Source organism: Ylistrum balloti, unplaced genomic scaffold (genome assembly GCF_031769215.1).
Source record: "Ylistrum balloti isolate Yb309-2 unplaced genomic scaffold, AGI_CSIRO_Ybal_v1 Utg370742, whole genome shotgun sequence".
Lineage (NCBI taxonomy): Eukaryota > Metazoa > Mollusca > Bivalvia > Pectinida > Pectinidae > Ylistrum > Ylistrum balloti.
This window is the reverse complement of record NW_026782437.1, coordinates 218826-238007: the sequence shown is the minus strand read 5'-3', so window position 1 is coordinate 238007 and position 19182 is coordinate 218826. Positions and strand designations below refer to the sequence as shown.

General features: G+C 33.4%; 1 protein-coding gene across 1 annotated transcript; it reads left to right on the top strand.

The window, feature by feature from the left end:
* The first annotated feature begins 550 nt into the window (after positions 1-550).
* Positions 551-18123, top strand: LOC132557925 (ERC protein 2-like). The gene is made up of 15 exons (XM_060222453.1): positions 551-1610; positions 2033-2425; positions 2667-2765; positions 3652-3807; positions 4489-4656; positions 5109-5276; positions 5866-6026; positions 6340-6463; positions 6748-6888; positions 7463-7656; positions 8161-8296; positions 8820-8951; positions 9475-9629; positions 10454-10601; positions 11834-18123. Exons 1-15 carry the CDS (start codon positions 624-626, stop codon positions 12029-12031), a joined length of 3360 nt encoding a protein of 1119 aa, XP_060078436.1. The 5' UTR covers positions 551-623; the 3' UTR covers positions 12032-18123.
* Positions 18124-19182: the final 1059 nt, after the last annotated feature.

Here is a 19182-nt window from a genome sequence, read left to right as displayed (position 1 = left end):
CATCATAGTAGGTTGCAATCTGCCCCCTGCCATGGTCTCAACACCATACCACTATACGTCTATATAAGATGAATTAAATATAGTTAAGGAATATTAACATCTTCTTTTTCCAATTTACATAAATATATCGATATTTTCCTGTTGTAAAGACAGGTATAGTGATAAACTCAAAGTATAATCAATACTTCTGTTTTAGCTACAAACGGTATAGATCGTTTCGCATGTTTCTAGTTTTCATTCCGAAATATTGGTTTACCGGATATAGACGATGCATAAATATTAATTAGAGAAGAGGGTTGCTGATGAGAAGTACCGAATCGAAAACTTGACCGGCCTTTGCAATTTAATGGGTCATGTGATGTTTAATAACGACATGCACAACTGACCAAAGTTTCGATAACCACAATGTGCCTCGAATGAGGCCTACGAAGGGAAGTATCATGTTGTTATAGCTTTATGGCATCTTCGGTACGCGAGCAGGGTGCAGCTCGACTCAGCTGTGCAACTAAGCCATGATCATCCGAAGTAGGATGCGCATAGAGATAAGTTTTGGGAACGATGTTGTCACTGCTGTGTTAATAAGTGCAATATTGCGAATGTAATTAATCGATTCCCAATTCACTATGTTTCGAAGTAAATCCAAGAAGCGTTCCCAGTCGCAGACATCCTCGGCTGAACACAGTCCAGAGGATAGACCGAACGAGCAACATAGTTCAGACAAGGCAAATAACAGGAGTCCGAGTCATGGGTCCGGTAATAAATTGTTCAGTGGTTCTCTACCGAAAAATCTTTTCTCCAGGTCGAGGAGGAGTTCTGGTGGATCAAAAGATGACAAGAAACAAGGAAACCAAGGATCTAATAGTGCAATCAATCTTCCAAATGAGACAATGCAGTCCTTCACAGCTGGGTACCCCAGTATGAATCATGGGTCCAGCTACAGTATGGTAGATGGTATCGGTAGCGCCAACACCATGCCATCACCTAGCTCATCCAAAAGTCCCTACAGTAGTCCTACAAACAGTAATACAAATAGTCTTAATGTAAGAGCTTTAAAGGATCGATACGAACGAGATCACCAGCATGGACTTTTCATGGGTGAACGATCATTGGAACGAAATTTAGATAGGTTACAACTCTCTGCACGAGGAGATATAGGTATTAGTCCTGCGGGAAGTCCAAGATCTTCATTAGGTTTTTCTGCGAATAACAAATGTGATAGGTCCATAGATAGAGAATACCCTCACATGGGTGCAAGGTCGTTGGAACGTTCAGAACAGCCCTTTGGAAGATCAAGGTCATCAGAGAGACCAGATTATACGACACAATTGTTTAATTCTCAGGAAATGAAACATTATCGTGACCAAGATATGAGAAGTTTTAGGGATACTTTGATATTAGATTTTCAAGCCCAAATAGCTGATTTGAACAAAGAATGTGCCAAAATGCAGCAGGAGTTAGATTCTACAAAGGATAAACTGAGTTCCAGTATGAATAGCATTAAAACATTTTGGAGTCCTGAATTGAAAAAGGAGAGAGCGTTAAGAAAAGAAGAAAGTGCCAAATATTGCTTGTTGAATGAACAATTGAAGGTAGCACAAGCAGAATTCAAGGTGATTAATATGGTTTAATACGACATATTTTTACAATACATTGCAAAACTCATGTTAAACAGTAGCTTTTAATTAGATGTTTTGAATTAGCTATCCACATTCATAAAGATACATCCAAATTCTTTTGAAGCCCCAGATGCACAATTTGGGTCACAATAGAACATTTAATTAGAGTGTTAGCCTATAAGCTACATTATAATGTTACTGATGTTATTCTCAAATCAAAGTGAAAATTAATTTCAAAGAAAACCCATAGGTCTTTAGGGTGGTAAATGTTTAAGAAATGGTGCAGGATAGATGTGAAGTGGAAATAGATGAAAACATTTTGATCCAACCTATTACCCAGTGTATTATATTTGTTCATTATTTTCAAATAAAAGATACTGTAAAAATGTTTTCAATTTATCATTTTTTTTGTACAGAAACAATCATCTACCATCAAGGATTTGGAGTCAAAGCTGTTTGGATGTGAAGATGTTGATGTCAGTCGTCAAATATCACAACAAGAAATCGAAATTTTACAACGGGAAAAAGACAAACAATCCAAAGAGATTGTGATCCTGAAAAAGACAGTGGAAGAAATGGAGATTCGAATCGAAACACAAAAGCAGACATTATCCGCGAGAGATGAAAGTATTAAAAAATTGTTAGAAATGTTACAAAGCAAGGGATTGTCTAGTTCTGCCCAAAAGATAGAAGCTGAACGACAAGAAATGGAAAAATTACAAACATCAGTCATCGAAGGTGAAAGAAAGGTTCGACAACTACAGTCTACACTTGGTCATAGAGAGAGAGATCTCACTGAGTCGAAAGAGGTAAAATTATAAATTTGTCTCAGAGACATCGGTTCATATGAAATATATTCTGACCTTACAGTGTCAAAAAGATCTTATTTTTTCTTATCTTAACAAAATTGTAAGTTTTGGCTGACATGTCTTAAGGTCAGGTAGATATTTTTTAGTCGTGACATATTAATATTATTTAGTTGGATTTCATAGTTGAAGATGAGCTCTTTCTTTAAAGTAAATGTTGTTACATGTATTATATTAATTTCAGGAAAACAGCCACCTGCGAGATGAATTGGAACAGATTAAGGTCCAGTTGAAACAGCAACCAGCCAGCACACATACTATGCAAGCCATGCTGGAAGCCAAGGTAATCACCATTTCACAAAAGCCTATCGAAGGCCAAGGTAGCTCTTTAGGTCATTTTACTGCAAGGATCACCACGGCTTCAAATTTTAACATGGAGGAAAGTATGTAAAAAAATTTTCAACGAGGAGCAATGTTTCCCATTACCCCTGAATGAGGACACAAAACCCCTGTTATTGGTGAAATTTAAGACTTGTAGCTCACTGTTATATAAGCAATATCCCTGATATTGATGAAATTGGAACACTATCCTATCTAGATACATTATAGATGGGAACACCTTGCCCAGTAATTTTTGTAGGATTTTTTCTGGTGAATCCAGAGCACCATTTCCAAAAATTTGATGAGTCCAGTTACAAAGAGATATAGTGGGGTCTCGGAGTGAAATATTTGAGTCTCAACAATCTCAGATATCACTAGTTTCATAGAAAAAGGAAAACACTGAAAAGTCTATGTATCGTGTAAATGTGACCATATTGACTATACTACACAAAGGGAGATAAATCAGTAACATTGATTGATAGAATTTAATTAAATCTTAGTAAATACTGATATCTCCAATGGGATTTGATAACTACATTACATATAGAATGGATTCATAATTTATCAAAATCCTTTTTTGGCTGTATTGATCTATGTGAATTGTACACCTTTTTGCCCTAGTATTCCATGAACATGGAGGGCAATTTAATTTGTTACTCTTATAAACCCTGTTCCCTTTTATAAGATCTAAGAGGGTAAAATGAACATGAGGCAAATTTGGAGTCAAGATATCAATACTCTCACCAACTTGGGGTTTAGATATCAGGTTCAGATTTTCTTATTTCATTACCTGCATGAGGTTAAGATTTCTTTATTCCAATACCCACTTGATATTGTTGCTATGACAGGATGGAAGGATTTTAGCACTAGAGAGGGAGGTACAGAGTCTAGAGGACAAACTGATGAGGCTCCAGGAGGAAGGAACCGGAACAACGGAGAGCCAGAAAAAGGATGGTAGTCTGAAAGATTCTCTGTCCAGCAAGGAAAAGTCTCTGAGGAATGAGGTGAACCATTGACATTGTACTATTTTTACAAATTGAAATTATTATTGTTTCAGCCATTGCACACAGGACAATATTGGAATTAGGGAATAATGTGTATAGCTGCTTATTTTCATAGGGATAGGAAATGTGATAGCAAAAATTTATTACAGGAAATAATGTGTATTAGATGTTCTTTTACATCCAATCATGAAATTTTAATTACCCTGTAGTGAAAATGTAATTTGATTTTTCTAAAGGGGTGAAAGTGTAAGTTTTGACCAAAGAAAACTACCAGCTATATGGTAAATATAAATTTTAAGGTAAAAAAAGTAGAACAGTGCAAACACCAAGTATACCAGAGACATTTGAGAGTAACATGATAATATTACCATGGTGAAATTTACACAAATATGAATGACAGTTTACGTAACAATGGGCAACCACAGTTGTGTGTGTTTTAGACCTTCATTACAATTTGAATCCCCCTCCCCCCATGAGCCCCATGAAAATACAGGATTTTACAGTACACAACATGCAATATTTAAATTGTTCTCTTATGAAGGAATAGAATGAATATTTGCCCTGTAAAGTCCTCAGAGGTCATTACTTACCTGGGAAAATTGCCTTGTGATACTTGTAATACAAATACTTACGGGATTTTCTCTGCTCGAAATTTAACGAAATTTTGGTTTACTGTTGTAGATTGAACACCTTAAGAAGGATTTGGCGAATAAAGACACAGAGATACTTGGGCTGAAATTAAAGGTTGAGGCATCAAAGAGTCAGAACACAGAGCAGGTTCAGTATGTGGATCTGCTCAAGGATCAAATCAGTGCAAAGGAGAAACACATCAGCATGTTGCAGGCAGATGTAAGCCCATAAATTTGTGTAGGATCTCACAGTTCATTTGAAAATAAAAAATGAAGATTTTGATTTGTGCTAAAAAACAGGATGGGTAGAGGCAAAAAAGTTGAAATATTGTTATGATAATGTATATTCACCTTTGTTGTCTCACCCGAAACCAAAGAAAAGATAGATAGGAAAAGAAAAAAATTCACAAACGTCATTGCCATTTTACATTCCATGCACCATTAATTATGACTTTCATTTGGTTTACTTCAACAATATTTGGATGAACAATGATGAAATGTTAAAAGAAAACAAGGAACACTTCTTCGTGATGTAGTTTAAAATATTTCAATCGCTGGTGTTAAGCCTTGTGTGGAAACTGATAAAATGTATCCTTGTAGAGAGATCCCTTTGTTTTTATCAAACAAGATTGATACTTTATAAAATAATTGATAACATTTTGTGTTGTACAGATTGAAGATCTCCGAGAGCGTTTAAAGGATAAAGACTCCACGATAGATAGAAAGGCCAAGCATTCCCACAACTTGCAAACCGAGAAGAGGAAGATCGAGGGTGAAATTGGGGAACTTAAAGACCAGATTGAGATCAAGGACAGGAAGATCAGTATGCTGCAACGGAAGGTACACTGTCCAGGTCACATGATCTGATGGCCTTTCAAACCAAATTATACCGTTTAATTAGATATTTCATAGGACTGCAATATGAAATAAACCATTTCTGATTCTTTGGAAGACACAGCGTTTAATAATGTACAAGTTCAGTTTGTAACAAATCTGAAATAAATAAGACTAACAGGTTAGAGAAATGTTTAAAATGGGGCCTAGTTGAAGGTCCGGTTTATAAGGTGTCTAGATTATACAGGGTTATGTAAAAATGTAGATAGTGGGACCTAGTTACAGGTCTCGGCTATACAGGTGTCCAAATTATACAGGGTTACCTAGAAATATTTACAGTTCGATGTTGATAAAGGACTGGATTATATAGATTTCCTGTTTATACAAGATTACATAAAAATGAATGCAGTAAAAAAAGTATTTGTCTTCTCCAAGTGTTGATTTTGTCCTAAATTCATAATAACATATATTGTATCTTTACCACAAAATTTGACTGTTTAATTTTCACTGTGTTGACAAAAGGCCAGAAGTTAAACCGTAGCAAAATATTCCCTGAATACAATGAGTATAAATACAAATTCTGTTTTAATTCAAGATTGAAGTGGCGGAAGAATCCATAGATAATAAGGATGATGAGATTCAGCGTCTCAAGTCTGTGGCTGCAGCAGCTACTGTTGCCATGGATTCCTTCTCATCTGACAGTGCTATCTCCTCCATGGAAGAGTCTCTGAATGATAAAGACAGACAAATAGAGAAGTATGTTTGGTTTATGTAGTATAAAGGATAAGTCATATGATTTGAATTGAAGTTTACACTTATATGCCATGTGATCAGCTGCATAGTTTGGAAGTAAATTGTACATAAATTGCTCAAATATTTTTAAGGGATAGATTAACATTAATTAAAACTGAAATCTCTTTGGCTAATCCTTGAAAGTGAAATATTTCTGAATTCTATAATTTTGTGATTTATATTATAACTTGGTATTTGCCAGCTATTTATGAAATATTCTAACTATGGTAGACAAATGATTGAAATGAGGCATAGAAAGTATCATTTATTGTGACAGATTAAAGGACCTCCGTGAGAAAACTGACTTGGAGCATCAAGAAGAATGTGATATGTACATTAAAACTAACCAGAATCTGAAGGCAAGACTAGATGATCTACAGCTAGAGCTAACCAATAAACAGGTACACTTTAGTACTATGGCTGTCATTGAGGTCTTAATGAACTAAGAGTGACATTTAATGAGCTGGTTTCTTAGTAACTCTGCATATCTCCACAAACAGTTTCTTTTGATTGCTATGGTATTAAATGTATTGGCCTTCAATTAGAATTTTTGATAATACGTAGAGCTATATGTAGATTTTAATTCATCTGAATTGGAAACTTATTCCTCTTCTTGACTTTGATTAGAATAAAAGATATCTGTATGGTATAGATATGACTAAATTAAACACCTTTGGTATTGCAGACTGAGCTGTTTGAGCTGAGGGAGCAGGCAACTGTAGCTAGTGAAGAGAAGTTCCAGTTGGAGAACAAAGTCCGACAGCTAGATCATGATTTACAAACAAAGAGAGATCGTCAGAAAGAACTAGATACACAACTGGAAGAGGTGAGAACAGAGCTAGGTCAAGGTCAAAGTGTATGGATGATGATGTTCTGGTAAACTGACTCTGATCACAACAGAATTAATTATGACCTTGACACCAGTGGTTTAAAGTGAGGTTAAGATACGAGGTACTTGGCTTGAAGCTCCCCACAAGCAGTGGTTTGTGTTTCTCAGAAATTGTGGTTGTGTCTTGGGCAAGACCTTTTACCCAAATTGATCTTGATTGCAATGATAGGTTCCTCTCATGGTGTTCAGTGAGCAAACTACATATTATGATATTTGCTTTTATTAATCAGTGTATATATATGTTGGCCAATATGTGGATGTCGGATGTGTGTAACCAAGGTACAATTTAAATCCATACTGAAGCCAGTAATGACATGAAGACTTTTCAAGTCATCATAAGTATTCTTGTATTCCTAGTCAAGTACCTTAATGATATTCAGCATCAGATTGGTGAAAGAATACATCTTTATCCATGTCAGAAATAGAGGGGATCTGAAATAAGGATGAGATTCAAACAAATGTGATGTTTCTATCTAATTGACTATGGCATGGTTGCCTTGTTGATTTACAGCTCAAAAAGGGTGTTCCTGAAACAAAGAATCTGGAGTCCTTTGAGAGGCAAGTAACTGAGATGACATCCCAGCTCGAACAAGCTCGTAATGAGGTAAATAAGGCACATGCTGAAGCAGATCGTCTTCAGGGAATTGTCAAGGAGGCGGAGGCAGAAAAGTCTGATAAAGATGCCCAGATCACCGAATTACAGGAGTAAGTCTGGTTCTGTAAACACTTAAAGATAGGTCACCATTACAACTGTTTAATTGTTAGAATAAACATATCAAAAGCATTTTAACCCAAGTTATTCAGCCACCTTAATTAGATACTGCAAACTTACATGGTTTAGCTGTCTTAATTTAAAATTATGTTTTGGACTGCAAGTATTGCACTCTAAAATTGTCTGGAAAGTATTGTTGTTAGATTGCATTTTGTATTTATACAGCAAAATTTAATACTGTGCTAAAATCGGATTGTACCAAATTAAGAGCATAATAGTAGCTGGTTAACTGGAATTTGATGGCAAGGTCATACATAGACTTAATAGATAAAGATTTGTCTCAGATTTGAATACCATTTAAATAGAAAGTTTCACATATTATGAACTTAAGACTTTTTGCCTTAAAAAAATGTATTGTGCACTAAAGACTGTGCTGATATCCATAGGATATTACTTGATATGGGACACAGAACTTACTTTAATTCCTTTCCTTATAGCATCATCAAGGAGTACAAACAAAAGGTTGGCACACTGAAGAGGAACAAACAGGCTGAGAAGAAGAAAAGTGCACATCTTTTGGAAGAAGCACGAAAGCGGGAGGGAGATCTTAGTGATGATGCCACCCAGCTACAGGTAATAGTTGGAAATATATTCCAACCAAAGGAAGACAAATCTTTTGTTTTTTTTGTTACAGACTTACTTTCATACTTTTACAGACAAAGCATTTGTGTGGAAAGTTGAACTTTTTATTAGCCCACCAACATCAGATGGTGGGCTATTCAAATCACCCTGACAATAAGTAAAGATTGGTATCCCTATTTCTGAAGAACTACTGAATGGATATCTCTCAAATTTCATACATATGTTCCCTTTGCTCTTTACTTGTGTCTGTTTGATTTTGGGGATTATCAGAAAAATTGTGAAAAACAAAACAAAAACACTTCCAGGCAACAATCTTGGATTAGGCAGGTAAAGATTATCATCACTATTTCTGCAAAGGAATGTTCAAATTTCTTATCATTAAGAGCAAAAACAGAGAAAAGAAGAGGAAAAAAAGGAAAAGATCCAACTTTCAAAGAGCAAATGGAGATCAAACAATGGTGGGCGCCAAGATCCCTCTAGGATCTCTTATTGCAAGTCACATTGATTGTTTCAGGACAAGCTGGTATCCCAGGCAGACAGGATAGAGGAGTTGGAGGAAGCATTGAAGGAAAGTGTGAAGATCACAGCGGAAAGGGAGATGGCAATGGTTGAAGTGCAGGCTCAGCTGGATGACACAAAAGAAAAGGTATTGAAGAGTTCAGGTTATCTAAACAAAAAAAAGAATTTAAAGGTATTGGAGAATTTAAGTTATATATTTAAAAAAAAAAAGGTATTGAAGAGTTTGGGTTATAAAAGAAAAGGTATTGGAGAGTTCAAGTTATACAAAAGTAAATGTATTGAAGAGTGAAAGTTACATACAAGGAAAGGTATCAGAATGTTCAGGTTATGTAAAGGGTATCGAAGAGTTCAAATTACTCAAAAGGTATTTTTGAGTGCTGGTTTCGCTAAAAGTGTCAAAGAGTTCAGACTTTTATCATTTGTCAACAGTTTAGTGAAAAGTATATATGTGTCTTGTTTTTTAAATACATGCTTTTTGTGAGTTAATACATTTCTATAAACATAACCTTCAGTATCTGAATGATCTGTTAATAGCATTGAGCAATGTGACACAAAAACCAATATGAAAATTACTTCATGCACAACAATGAGAATGTTATCTGTTTCAAATAAGGACTGTTTTAAACTTTTTGTCTGTTTGTTTTTGTCAGATTTCTGAGGTCACACTAGAACTCAACAGACAAAAGTCCCTTGAACAGTCAGAGAAGCTGATTCTACTGAACAAGCAGCTGGAAGAGAAGGACCATAAGCTCAAACGTCTGATGTCAGAACGTCACAAACATCTGGAGGAGGTGTATGAAATGAAGTAAGTTTTACATTATTGTGTGTAAAGTATTTCCCTAGATATGATATAAGATTGCCTATGTTATAAAAATATTGTATAACAAGAAAACTTCTATTAGAAAACATATAACCAGCAATGTACATCTAATACTTACCCGTTTATACTGTTGTGTATATATATTTGTACATCTATACCTCAGGGAGACATCTTTATACTAGTTTCAAAGAATGTTCATCTATCACTTTCTGTTGAAACTGTTATATATATTTGTACATCTATACCTAGGGGAGACATCTATATCATATTTACTGTTTATGTTTATTTATATTGAACTACATAAAGTAGCAATACAGTATCTAGGGAAATTCCACTTCATGTATTTATATTATGATGTCACAAAAAAAATCACATCATTGTATTCTGTATAATATCTATGACATGGCATCAACTTTAAACATGTGTAGATGCTAGGCAGAGGTACTATATAAGTCCTATATTTTGAAGTGTTGCCCTGTTCTGAGGACAGATACCTAGTATTCTGAAACATGTCAACATTAAAGCCTGGTGAAGCTCTTCCCTGAATGTTGTGTGATCATCTATACTTATTGTTTATACATTACTGGTACCGGACTTGTGTATTCCTTAGGAATCCATGCTAGGAAGATTACTGAAAATTAATAGAACAGTCCACACGGGTGTTGGATCTCATTTTTTTTGTATTAGAAAACATAATATAAAGTTCTGTTGATGTCATTAAATGTCATATCAGTACAGTTCAATGCTGGATTAAAATACAAAATAACAAGGGGATATTAAAGCTAATTTTAACTGATTCTTTTCTACAGACAAGAAGCTATACAAGCAGCTATCAGTGAGAAAGATGCAAACATAGCTCTGTTGGAAATGACAAGTACAAAGAAACAGCGAAATAATGAGGAAATAGATAAATTAAACAAAGAAAAGGAGAAACTGCAGAATCAACTTAAAGAAGTGGTAAGTGCATAGAAAAGTAGACTATCAATTGTACAGACAAAGAAATTAAAGAAAAGGAGAAACTGCAGAATCAACTTAAGGAAGTGGTAAGTGCATAGAAAAGTAGACTATCAATTGTACAGACAAAGAAATTAAAGAAAAGGAGAAACTGCAGAATCAACTTAAAGAAGTGGTAAGTGCATAGAAAAGTAGACTATCAATTGTACAGACAAATTAAACAAAGAAAAGGGGAAACTTCTGAATCAACTTAAAGAAGTGGTAAGTATAGAAAAGTAGACTATCAATTGTACAGACAAAGAAATTAAAGATAAGGAGAAACTGCAGAATCAACTGATAAACGTTTTGTCAGAATATTTAGTACACTATCAATAGTCCGGACTCATTTTTTCCCCTCTAAAATTGTCTGAAAGGCCAGTCGTTTGGACTTCTGAGTGTTGGCATATTGTCTGTCAAACAGAGATACTCACCTTCATGTTAATTGATGGACATTAAATTGATAAGATTATTGGTGAATGTTTAAACTGCTTGATAAATTTATTGTAAACAAACACATAATGAGTATATATTAGCATTTGATTTTTTTTTACAAGAAAGAATATATTTTGATCAAATATCTTAACATCATTAGCAGGGCCTTAATCTGCAGATTAAAAATGATGAATCAGCTTCTACTTCTATTAAATGGCACTTGTACACAATTTGAATCTTAACAATGAACAACCTGCTTTTCTGTAGTCATTACATATTCTATTCTTAGAAATTGAGAAGAATGGCTTCCTAAATGAAGTAAACATTTGTAATTATGTTGTGGATATTAGTTATATTATAAACAAGTTTTGAAATATACCAACTGTATACCATCTTTCTGTGTGTGTGAATATAGGCATACCAGTACATTAGTGTTTATAACTGGCACACAATATTCAGTCATCGTTTTGTATGCATCGATCAACAGATATTTTTTTCTTAAACTTTACTCCCCAATACAAGCTATGAAATGTTTGCAACAATATTATAAACTCTTAGCTTTCAAAGTGACCAGATGTGCAACCTTTGGCTAGTCACTACTTCCGGTTTAGTGTTTATAAATATTTGACCAAAGATGCTGTTAATTGGCCGTGTGATATATTGCATGAGGCCAAAGGCATTCAGTTTAAACATAAAAATTTTGAATTATATTTCTGTAAAATAGAGATATCATGAATGTGGTGACATTCTTTCTCTTTTCCCAGACACAAAATCGCATGAAGTTAATCCACAGACAGGAAAAGAAAGCTCATCGGAGGCGAGGTTCTACACCAGACAAATCAGAATCCTACACATCAAGAGGCTCTACTCCAGATAAGTCAGATCCTTATGTGTTGACTGCTCCTGAATCTCTTGACCCCGATCTTCTACCATCATCTACTGCCGCCACTGATGCTTCATGAGTCATCTCCCTTTGATGAAATCTTCAGTCATTATATACATATATATATATACATGTAAAATATATATCTCCTTCTTATGCAACCAAATGAATATTCCTATAACATGTATATAAAACTATACTTAGTCTTTGTGCCAAGATGCTTGATATCTACCTTGAGTATATATACTCTGGCATTTTCCAAACATATGGAATACATGTATATCTCCATTTTTGCTTTAATAAAATACAGTGGTAAAACTGTAAATGATGTAGGATGCTTGGTGTAATAGATGGATAGTCACAGTACATTTAGGTGTGAAAGTGTACAAACGATAACAAGCCATATAAAAATAATAGAATTATGTGAATACTATGTTTTTGAAGGTTGACTATGAATTTATCCCAGAAATCCTGTCAACTTTACTGAGATAGGTTTGAATATTCTGCTTCTTGTGATTAATTATGGTTGCTAGTAGTTACAAATTCCTAGGGTTTTTAGACGGCAAGCCATAGCCAAGCTTGTGTCTACCCAGTTTGTATGTCGTCTTGCCTTTTTCTATCCACCGGCTGGTGTTCTGCATAAATTATGGTAAAACCTGTCTGTCAAGATCGTTCAAGGGAAAGAGGTAAATATGGTATTAATACTCAGGTGATACATGTATTTATGAATTGGTTGTCATTGATAAAACAAATAAGTGTGTGCTCATGTGGTCCTAATAGACAGGTTTCACTGTATGTGATATTAGAATTGTTACCCTTTAATCTCCAAATGAAACTTTTTTTAGTGAACTTTTATTCATAGATATACACTGTAATGAATATTGCATAAAATTTTACTCCTCATTTTCAATCTTGTATATTATGCCTTTTTTTTAATTTCTTTAATTTACAGTATTTTTTGCATAATGTGTTCTGTACCTGGATATGAATGGAAGGTTGTGGTCTGTTGATTGCGTGTTACTGGACATGATATATGTCATGTGTCAGTTTTTTTTGGACAGACAATTCTCTGAGAGGATTGATAGTTATGAAGTTTAGGAAGTCTTCTCATGACTTCATATAGTATTATCAGCTTCAAAGTTGAACCCCCTTCAGCTTACACTCAAATTACACATTTCAGAAAAAAGAAATATAAAAATACAGTACATGAGGTATATTAAGCTTCTTCATCATCAGTCATATTTAAGATTTTTAAATACCATACCTTATCTGAAAACAAATTTTTGAGAAATATTATCAGTGTCTAATTTTTTCATGTTTCTGCATTGATTTCTGCAAATCCAAACTTTGTAGTCTGTTTCACTTTAAAGCACCAGTCTTTTGTCTTGGTCCAAATTCAGTTTCCTGTGTAATTTACTACGCCTTCAAACTTAATTAGCCATCTGGATCATAACAACTATGATAACATTGAGGATTCACATGACAGTATGTAACAAGAGCCTAGTACCAATATATATCACGTCCATGTCATTTAACCTTGACCTTTAGTTGTGATTTACTTGTATAATGTATTAAGAAATTACTATTTAATAAGACATACCTATCTGTGTATATTGCTTTAGACTATTTTTATCAGTTGAATTGTAGAACATTTTTAGGATGAATTTAATTTTAAAAATATTTAATTTAATTTTGTTTCTTATCTATTGCATGCATAATTTTTATGTTATTTTATTATTTGTATGTTAAGACAGTGTAAACATGTACAGTGCTTCAGTCTTTATGCAGCCTGTTGGTTCCTTCAATCACATCTTAATAATGTTACAGCTATACAAAGCATGTTGGTTCCTTCAGTCATTATATGAACGATGTGACAGATAAACACAGCTTGTTCTTAACTTCAGTCATTATCTGAACGATGTGACAGATAAACACAGCTTGTTCATTACTTCAGTCATTATCGGAACGATGAGACAGATAAACACAGCTTGTTAATTACTTCAGTCATTATCTGAACGATTGACGGATAAACACAGCTTGTTCATTACTTCAGTCACTATCTGAACGATGTGACAGATAAACACAGCTTGTTCATTATTTAAGTCATTATCTGAATAATTTGAAGATGGTAATTGATCAACACACCTGTTTGTTATATTTCCATATTTGACCAGGTTCATGTTTTGGAAGACTATCTCCTGCACTGTCCATTTTCAGAACATTAGCCCCCTGGACTTACATCTAGTAAAATATGATACTTAAATCATCAGACTTACCTGTAATGTCTGTGTTCATATTTCAGATAAAAGTACCATGATAAAAGCAGAAACTGAATAATGAGCCCTCGAATGAAGTCTTGTCATTTTATGGTTTCCAGTAGCAATTATAATGTTATTTTTTTATCATTAAGAAATTCCAAATCTCAGAGTTATGCTTTTACAATATCTTCAGGATGAATTGATTTAGTGATTGATCAAATCACTATTTTGCTAATTTAACAGTTATGACTCTCATCAAAATTCTGAAAGCAACAGCTATTAGTTGGGAAGAAATGCTGGGGCGTGCAATGTAGGAGACTGGTCACCATTAATGACCAGTATACTAACAGCTGCTTAACCTCCATTGCTTTAACTAGACATTTGGCTGAAATGAAATCGAAAATGCCATTACTTAGGTAAAATCTTTCTGAGAAGTTGACAGTGTTTAAAGATCAAATTGTCTTAAATTCACATGTATGTTTTTGAAGTCAGACATGGTGTTGATTGGCTGTAGACATTTTCAAATAAAACAAACTCTTCAAATGGGATATTAAAAGTTATTTCTTTTAATTTCTTGTATAAAATATAAAAAAGACATGACTACAAGAGCAGCTGACATAAAAAAAATCACCTTTGAAATATAATTTCTAGCGTATTGCTTCCTTGCAATTAAATTAAATTTAAATGAAATAGTGTGAAGTCATAGTATGTAAACATTGAATTTTATAGATACATTTATCGTACTTATAGCATTTTTTTCTCTCCAAATAACAGTTGTATGTATTTCTGATTTCTGTGCTTGGAGAATTAAACTCGATAAAATATCAAATAATTTATAGTGTATTATGGTACTTAAAATTCATCTTATACCACACATTTTATTCCTACATCATGTATTTTACATTACCACTCAGTATGTACTATATGTTTAAACAAGTATTAGTGTGTCAGATGTTTCAAACAGTGTTTTTGATCAATCAATTTATGAAAGTGGTTGTCAATCATGACTATTTATATTAAAAATCATATGTAATTCTATACTTGAATCATTGTGGACCTATTTCGAACAATACCTATTTAAAATGTTCTGAAGTTAAAATTATTTTCAATATCCAGTTTACCCTGGTATCTTCATTCAACATACATATACATAGTAACCTAGATAATAATATTAGTCTTAAGGATGCTTTATTCTCACAATTATGAAGTTATTAGGTACTTTTCTTGTGGTATGTGTATTAACATACAGAAGAATTACTGTACACACTAGATTGTAAATTGTAAATAACTGATTTCCAGGATAAAGGAAAAATTAAGAAAAAAATGGAAAAAGTTTAAATTGATAGTGCTTTGAAATTATATTTTATTTTCAGTATAAAAATATCATTCTAACACAAACCTGAACAGTTATCATCAGATTAAGACAACTTTCAGAAACACTTATTTATTTGTTATGGTAAATCTTAGGTTAACTAGAACAAATTATTGTGCAACCTATATGAATTACACGAAAAATATGTTTGTGAAAATATTTGTTGTATTAAATGTTTGTGAAATCAAGATTAGACTTGTTTGTGTGCCAAGGAAATATGGCAGACATCAATCCCCACCTTAACGGATAATCAGATAAGTATTGTTCTCTTGAAAACTGTAATGTGGTGTGTAGACTTTGAAATAAAACTCCAGAAATGTTAAAACAGGTAGGATAAACAAGATCTAGTAGAAAAAAAGGAAAAAAACCCTGAAGAAAAACAAATACATTTCAACAAATTCCCATAATTAAGTAAGCTTTTCAAAACAAAACGAAAATTTAAAATACCCCGAAAAACAAAAAAAAAAACTTTTACCTTTTTTTCCATTCATATTGTCATGAGAAAAATATCTTATGCAGAAAGCATGTAACTACCAAGGGAGACGCTGTGAGAGTTAAGATGTTTTGTTCACAAGGAAAAATAAAAAACAGTTGACTTATGTGACAAATAAATGCAACAAGGCTATGTGTGCACTACACTCACCACTGAACTTAGACCTACTTCATTGTTTAACTCCTAGCTTTTGCAGTGCTTTGTGTAGAAATTCTCAGAAATTTTGTCACCAAGTTATGCGCAAGCATTCTTTTTTAATTTTACCTCCCTTATATAATGCAAACACACAGACTTACAGTAGATAAATATTGTGAATAAGAAAGATCAGGTGTTCCAAATACTTATCAGAAATTAATTGCACTTTACTGTAAGCTTCAACAGGACTTAGAAGCCTATGCAGTCATGACTTTTGCCCTGTAGCTGGGGGATTTTGTTCAAATTAAAATTCATGTAAAAACATTTTAGCGAGAAAAAAAACAATACAGTGTTACATGTGTATTACTAAAATAGCATATTCATTGATATTTCACAAAGTCATCCTTGTTTATACATGTCTATGCTCCCTACCTCGTATCAAAGTATTAATTTCTATCTTACCTAGTACAAATTTATTGTTTTGCCTCCTTGTGTATGCTTGCGAATACCTAGGCCAAATAAGTGTATGAAATACATGTTTTTTTCCCTCTTGTCTTTGTTTTATTTTTAAGTTTTAATCTCTTTCATTTAACCAAAGACAAATTTTAACTTTGATTTTTAATTTAATGAGAGAAATTCTTGATTTATACCAGTTTTGGTAAATGATGTTTGAACATGCACATAATTTGTTTTCATTTGTCTTCACCACTGACACTGTGTTTATGTGACTATTTCTGTTGAACAAATGCCCTGTTGTGATCAAAGAGGTTTTTGATTTTTTCTTACCAGATGTGGGAAAGGTTTTGCAGGACATTTCAGTAAAAACCTTTGTAATTATGCTTAATGATACAACCATACTTACAAACTGAAGTAATGCTTTATGTTTTCTCTAGAGAAAACAAAGTAATTTAATTTGTTTTCCTAACTTAATCTTTTGTCTGTACAAACACAGAATTCAGCCAAAATATTGCTTTGAATTACCTCTTTATCCACAACTGAATTAAACATATTTAAAAGCAGGAAAAAGTCAATAGAATTCAATTTGAATCATTAAAAAAAAAAACAGGGGAAAAAATTAGATTATTAAGAAATGCCATTTCAACCTGTGCATTTTCAGTGTTCGATGTCTAGACAAGCTTGCAGGACTCCAGTATTTAATATGATAGTAATCACCATCATAATAATATCCTTTCTCACAAGTCAGAAATTACAAACCAAACTTTAAAAAAAAAAAAAAAAACCAATCAGACAGTCTTAATTTTAAATCAGATATAGTGAAAAAGACTCCCAAATCAGACTGTAGCAGTATATTTGCTAATAAACTACCTCAATTTTGTAAAATGATTAAATCCTCAAGTCAATAGTTCTGAGTTTTAAGTTGTAGATTCCAGTGAGTTGTAACTCCTTACTGTAATGATAGAGACAAGTCACTTTGGAAGTTCAGAACGTTTAAGAGAACATATTACCGTATGTTTAGTGAAGTGTTAAGATTTAGATAAGAACAAGTATGTAGTCAATTTTTACCAATTGTGTTTATTCATTTTCATCAAGTTGCCCATTTCAATTCATTTGAAGTTTATCCTTGATATGTGTCATCTGCAGTGTTTTATATCTTCAAACTCGCAAAGAATCCATAAGGCCCCCATAGAGGCTGGCTGCATCATTATCCTCTACAATTTCATACAAGAACACTTCCAATATATGTTTTTGCTGCGTAAAATGTGTCTAGTGTTGATATACAGGACATTTTTAGCCGTAAGAAACAGTGTAACATGAAACGGTGTAGCCTGTGAATATATTACTGCATGTGGTCCATGTTCCCTGTGTAGTTTTATTGCTGATATGTGCGTGCGGAAGTTATTGTAGGATACATATGTCCAGGTTTGGAACCAATAAAAGCTGTTACTGTGCAACCATGTGTAGGTGTTATTAATTACTTGATACACAAGATTTTTTTTACTGTTAGTTTTGGAATTGCTTATTTGTGATCACAGGAACAAGATGGATACTAAGCAGCCAAAATCTCTAAATCTGTAGTTTCTATCATCAAGTCTGTGTGGTGAATGTTCAGTTATTGCATACTTACTGCCTTTTTGGAATTTCCATGGGAGATAACCTCTTCATATAACAATACATGTATAGACCTTTTCCTTTTCATGGACCATATTGACATAAGATGATCTAATTGAGCACGCTTTGAATGGCCAGGAAACCTCTATGATCTGTTTTTATTGTTGTTGTGTGTAAACATTCTCTTATTACATCTTCTTGAAAATTGCTCAAGTGATGCAAATAATATTTTGCAGAGAGGTTCCATCAGGAATGGTAAACTAAGATTGTAAATTCCATCCTCCCAACCTCTCCTCTAAGGATACTGTAGTCAATGGATAGAGTAGTTCTAACGTGGTTTGTCAAAACTGCATATTTCAAAACCCCTAAGGTTTTTAGTTTCCCTCTTGTGAAGGAGTAAATTTTACAGGTCATATAACAAAAAAACACTTCAAGGCATATTTTGTTTACCTTCACAGGAAAATAATTCCATCTGCATTAATAGAACTATTATCATCAGAAAACAGATTGAAAAACAGGATGCAGACCCCAACTGGTGGGGCCTGAAGGGAGTCCTCTGTCTTTGTCCTGAAACAACCTGAATGAAGCATCAAGACAACTTTGAATCAGTCCTGAAAGGACCCGACACCGTCAAGGACCTCTTTATCACTGATGAAGGGCCCTAATGAAAACAAGACTTCTTTTCAAATCCACAAATAATTTATCAACTATATGAATTCTTTACAACATTTGAATTATGATGACAAGTTTGATACTGAAAAAAATGTATATCCAACGATGCAAACACTCGTAACTGAAGGATTTTGTTATAATCTGTTTCATATTACCTCTTAAGGTTTTTTTTTTAAAGGTATATTGAATTTTTCTAATATCAAAATATTACAAAACTTTCTAAAAATAAT

Bases quoted from the DNA above. Each gene is read 5' to 3' on its own strand.
- LOC132557925 (XM_060222453.1), top strand. From the start codon at position 624: ATGTTTCGAAGTAAATCCAAGAAGCGTTCCCAGTCGCAGACATCCTCG. The intron at 6,889-7,462 runs GTGAGAACAGAG...GTTGATTTACAG, and splicing joins TAGATACACAACTGGAAGAG to CTCAAAAAGGGTGTTCCTGA. The intron at 8,297-8,819 runs GTAATAGTTGGA...TGATTGTTTCAG, and splicing joins ATGATGCCACCCAGCTACAG to GACAAGCTGGTATCCCAGGC.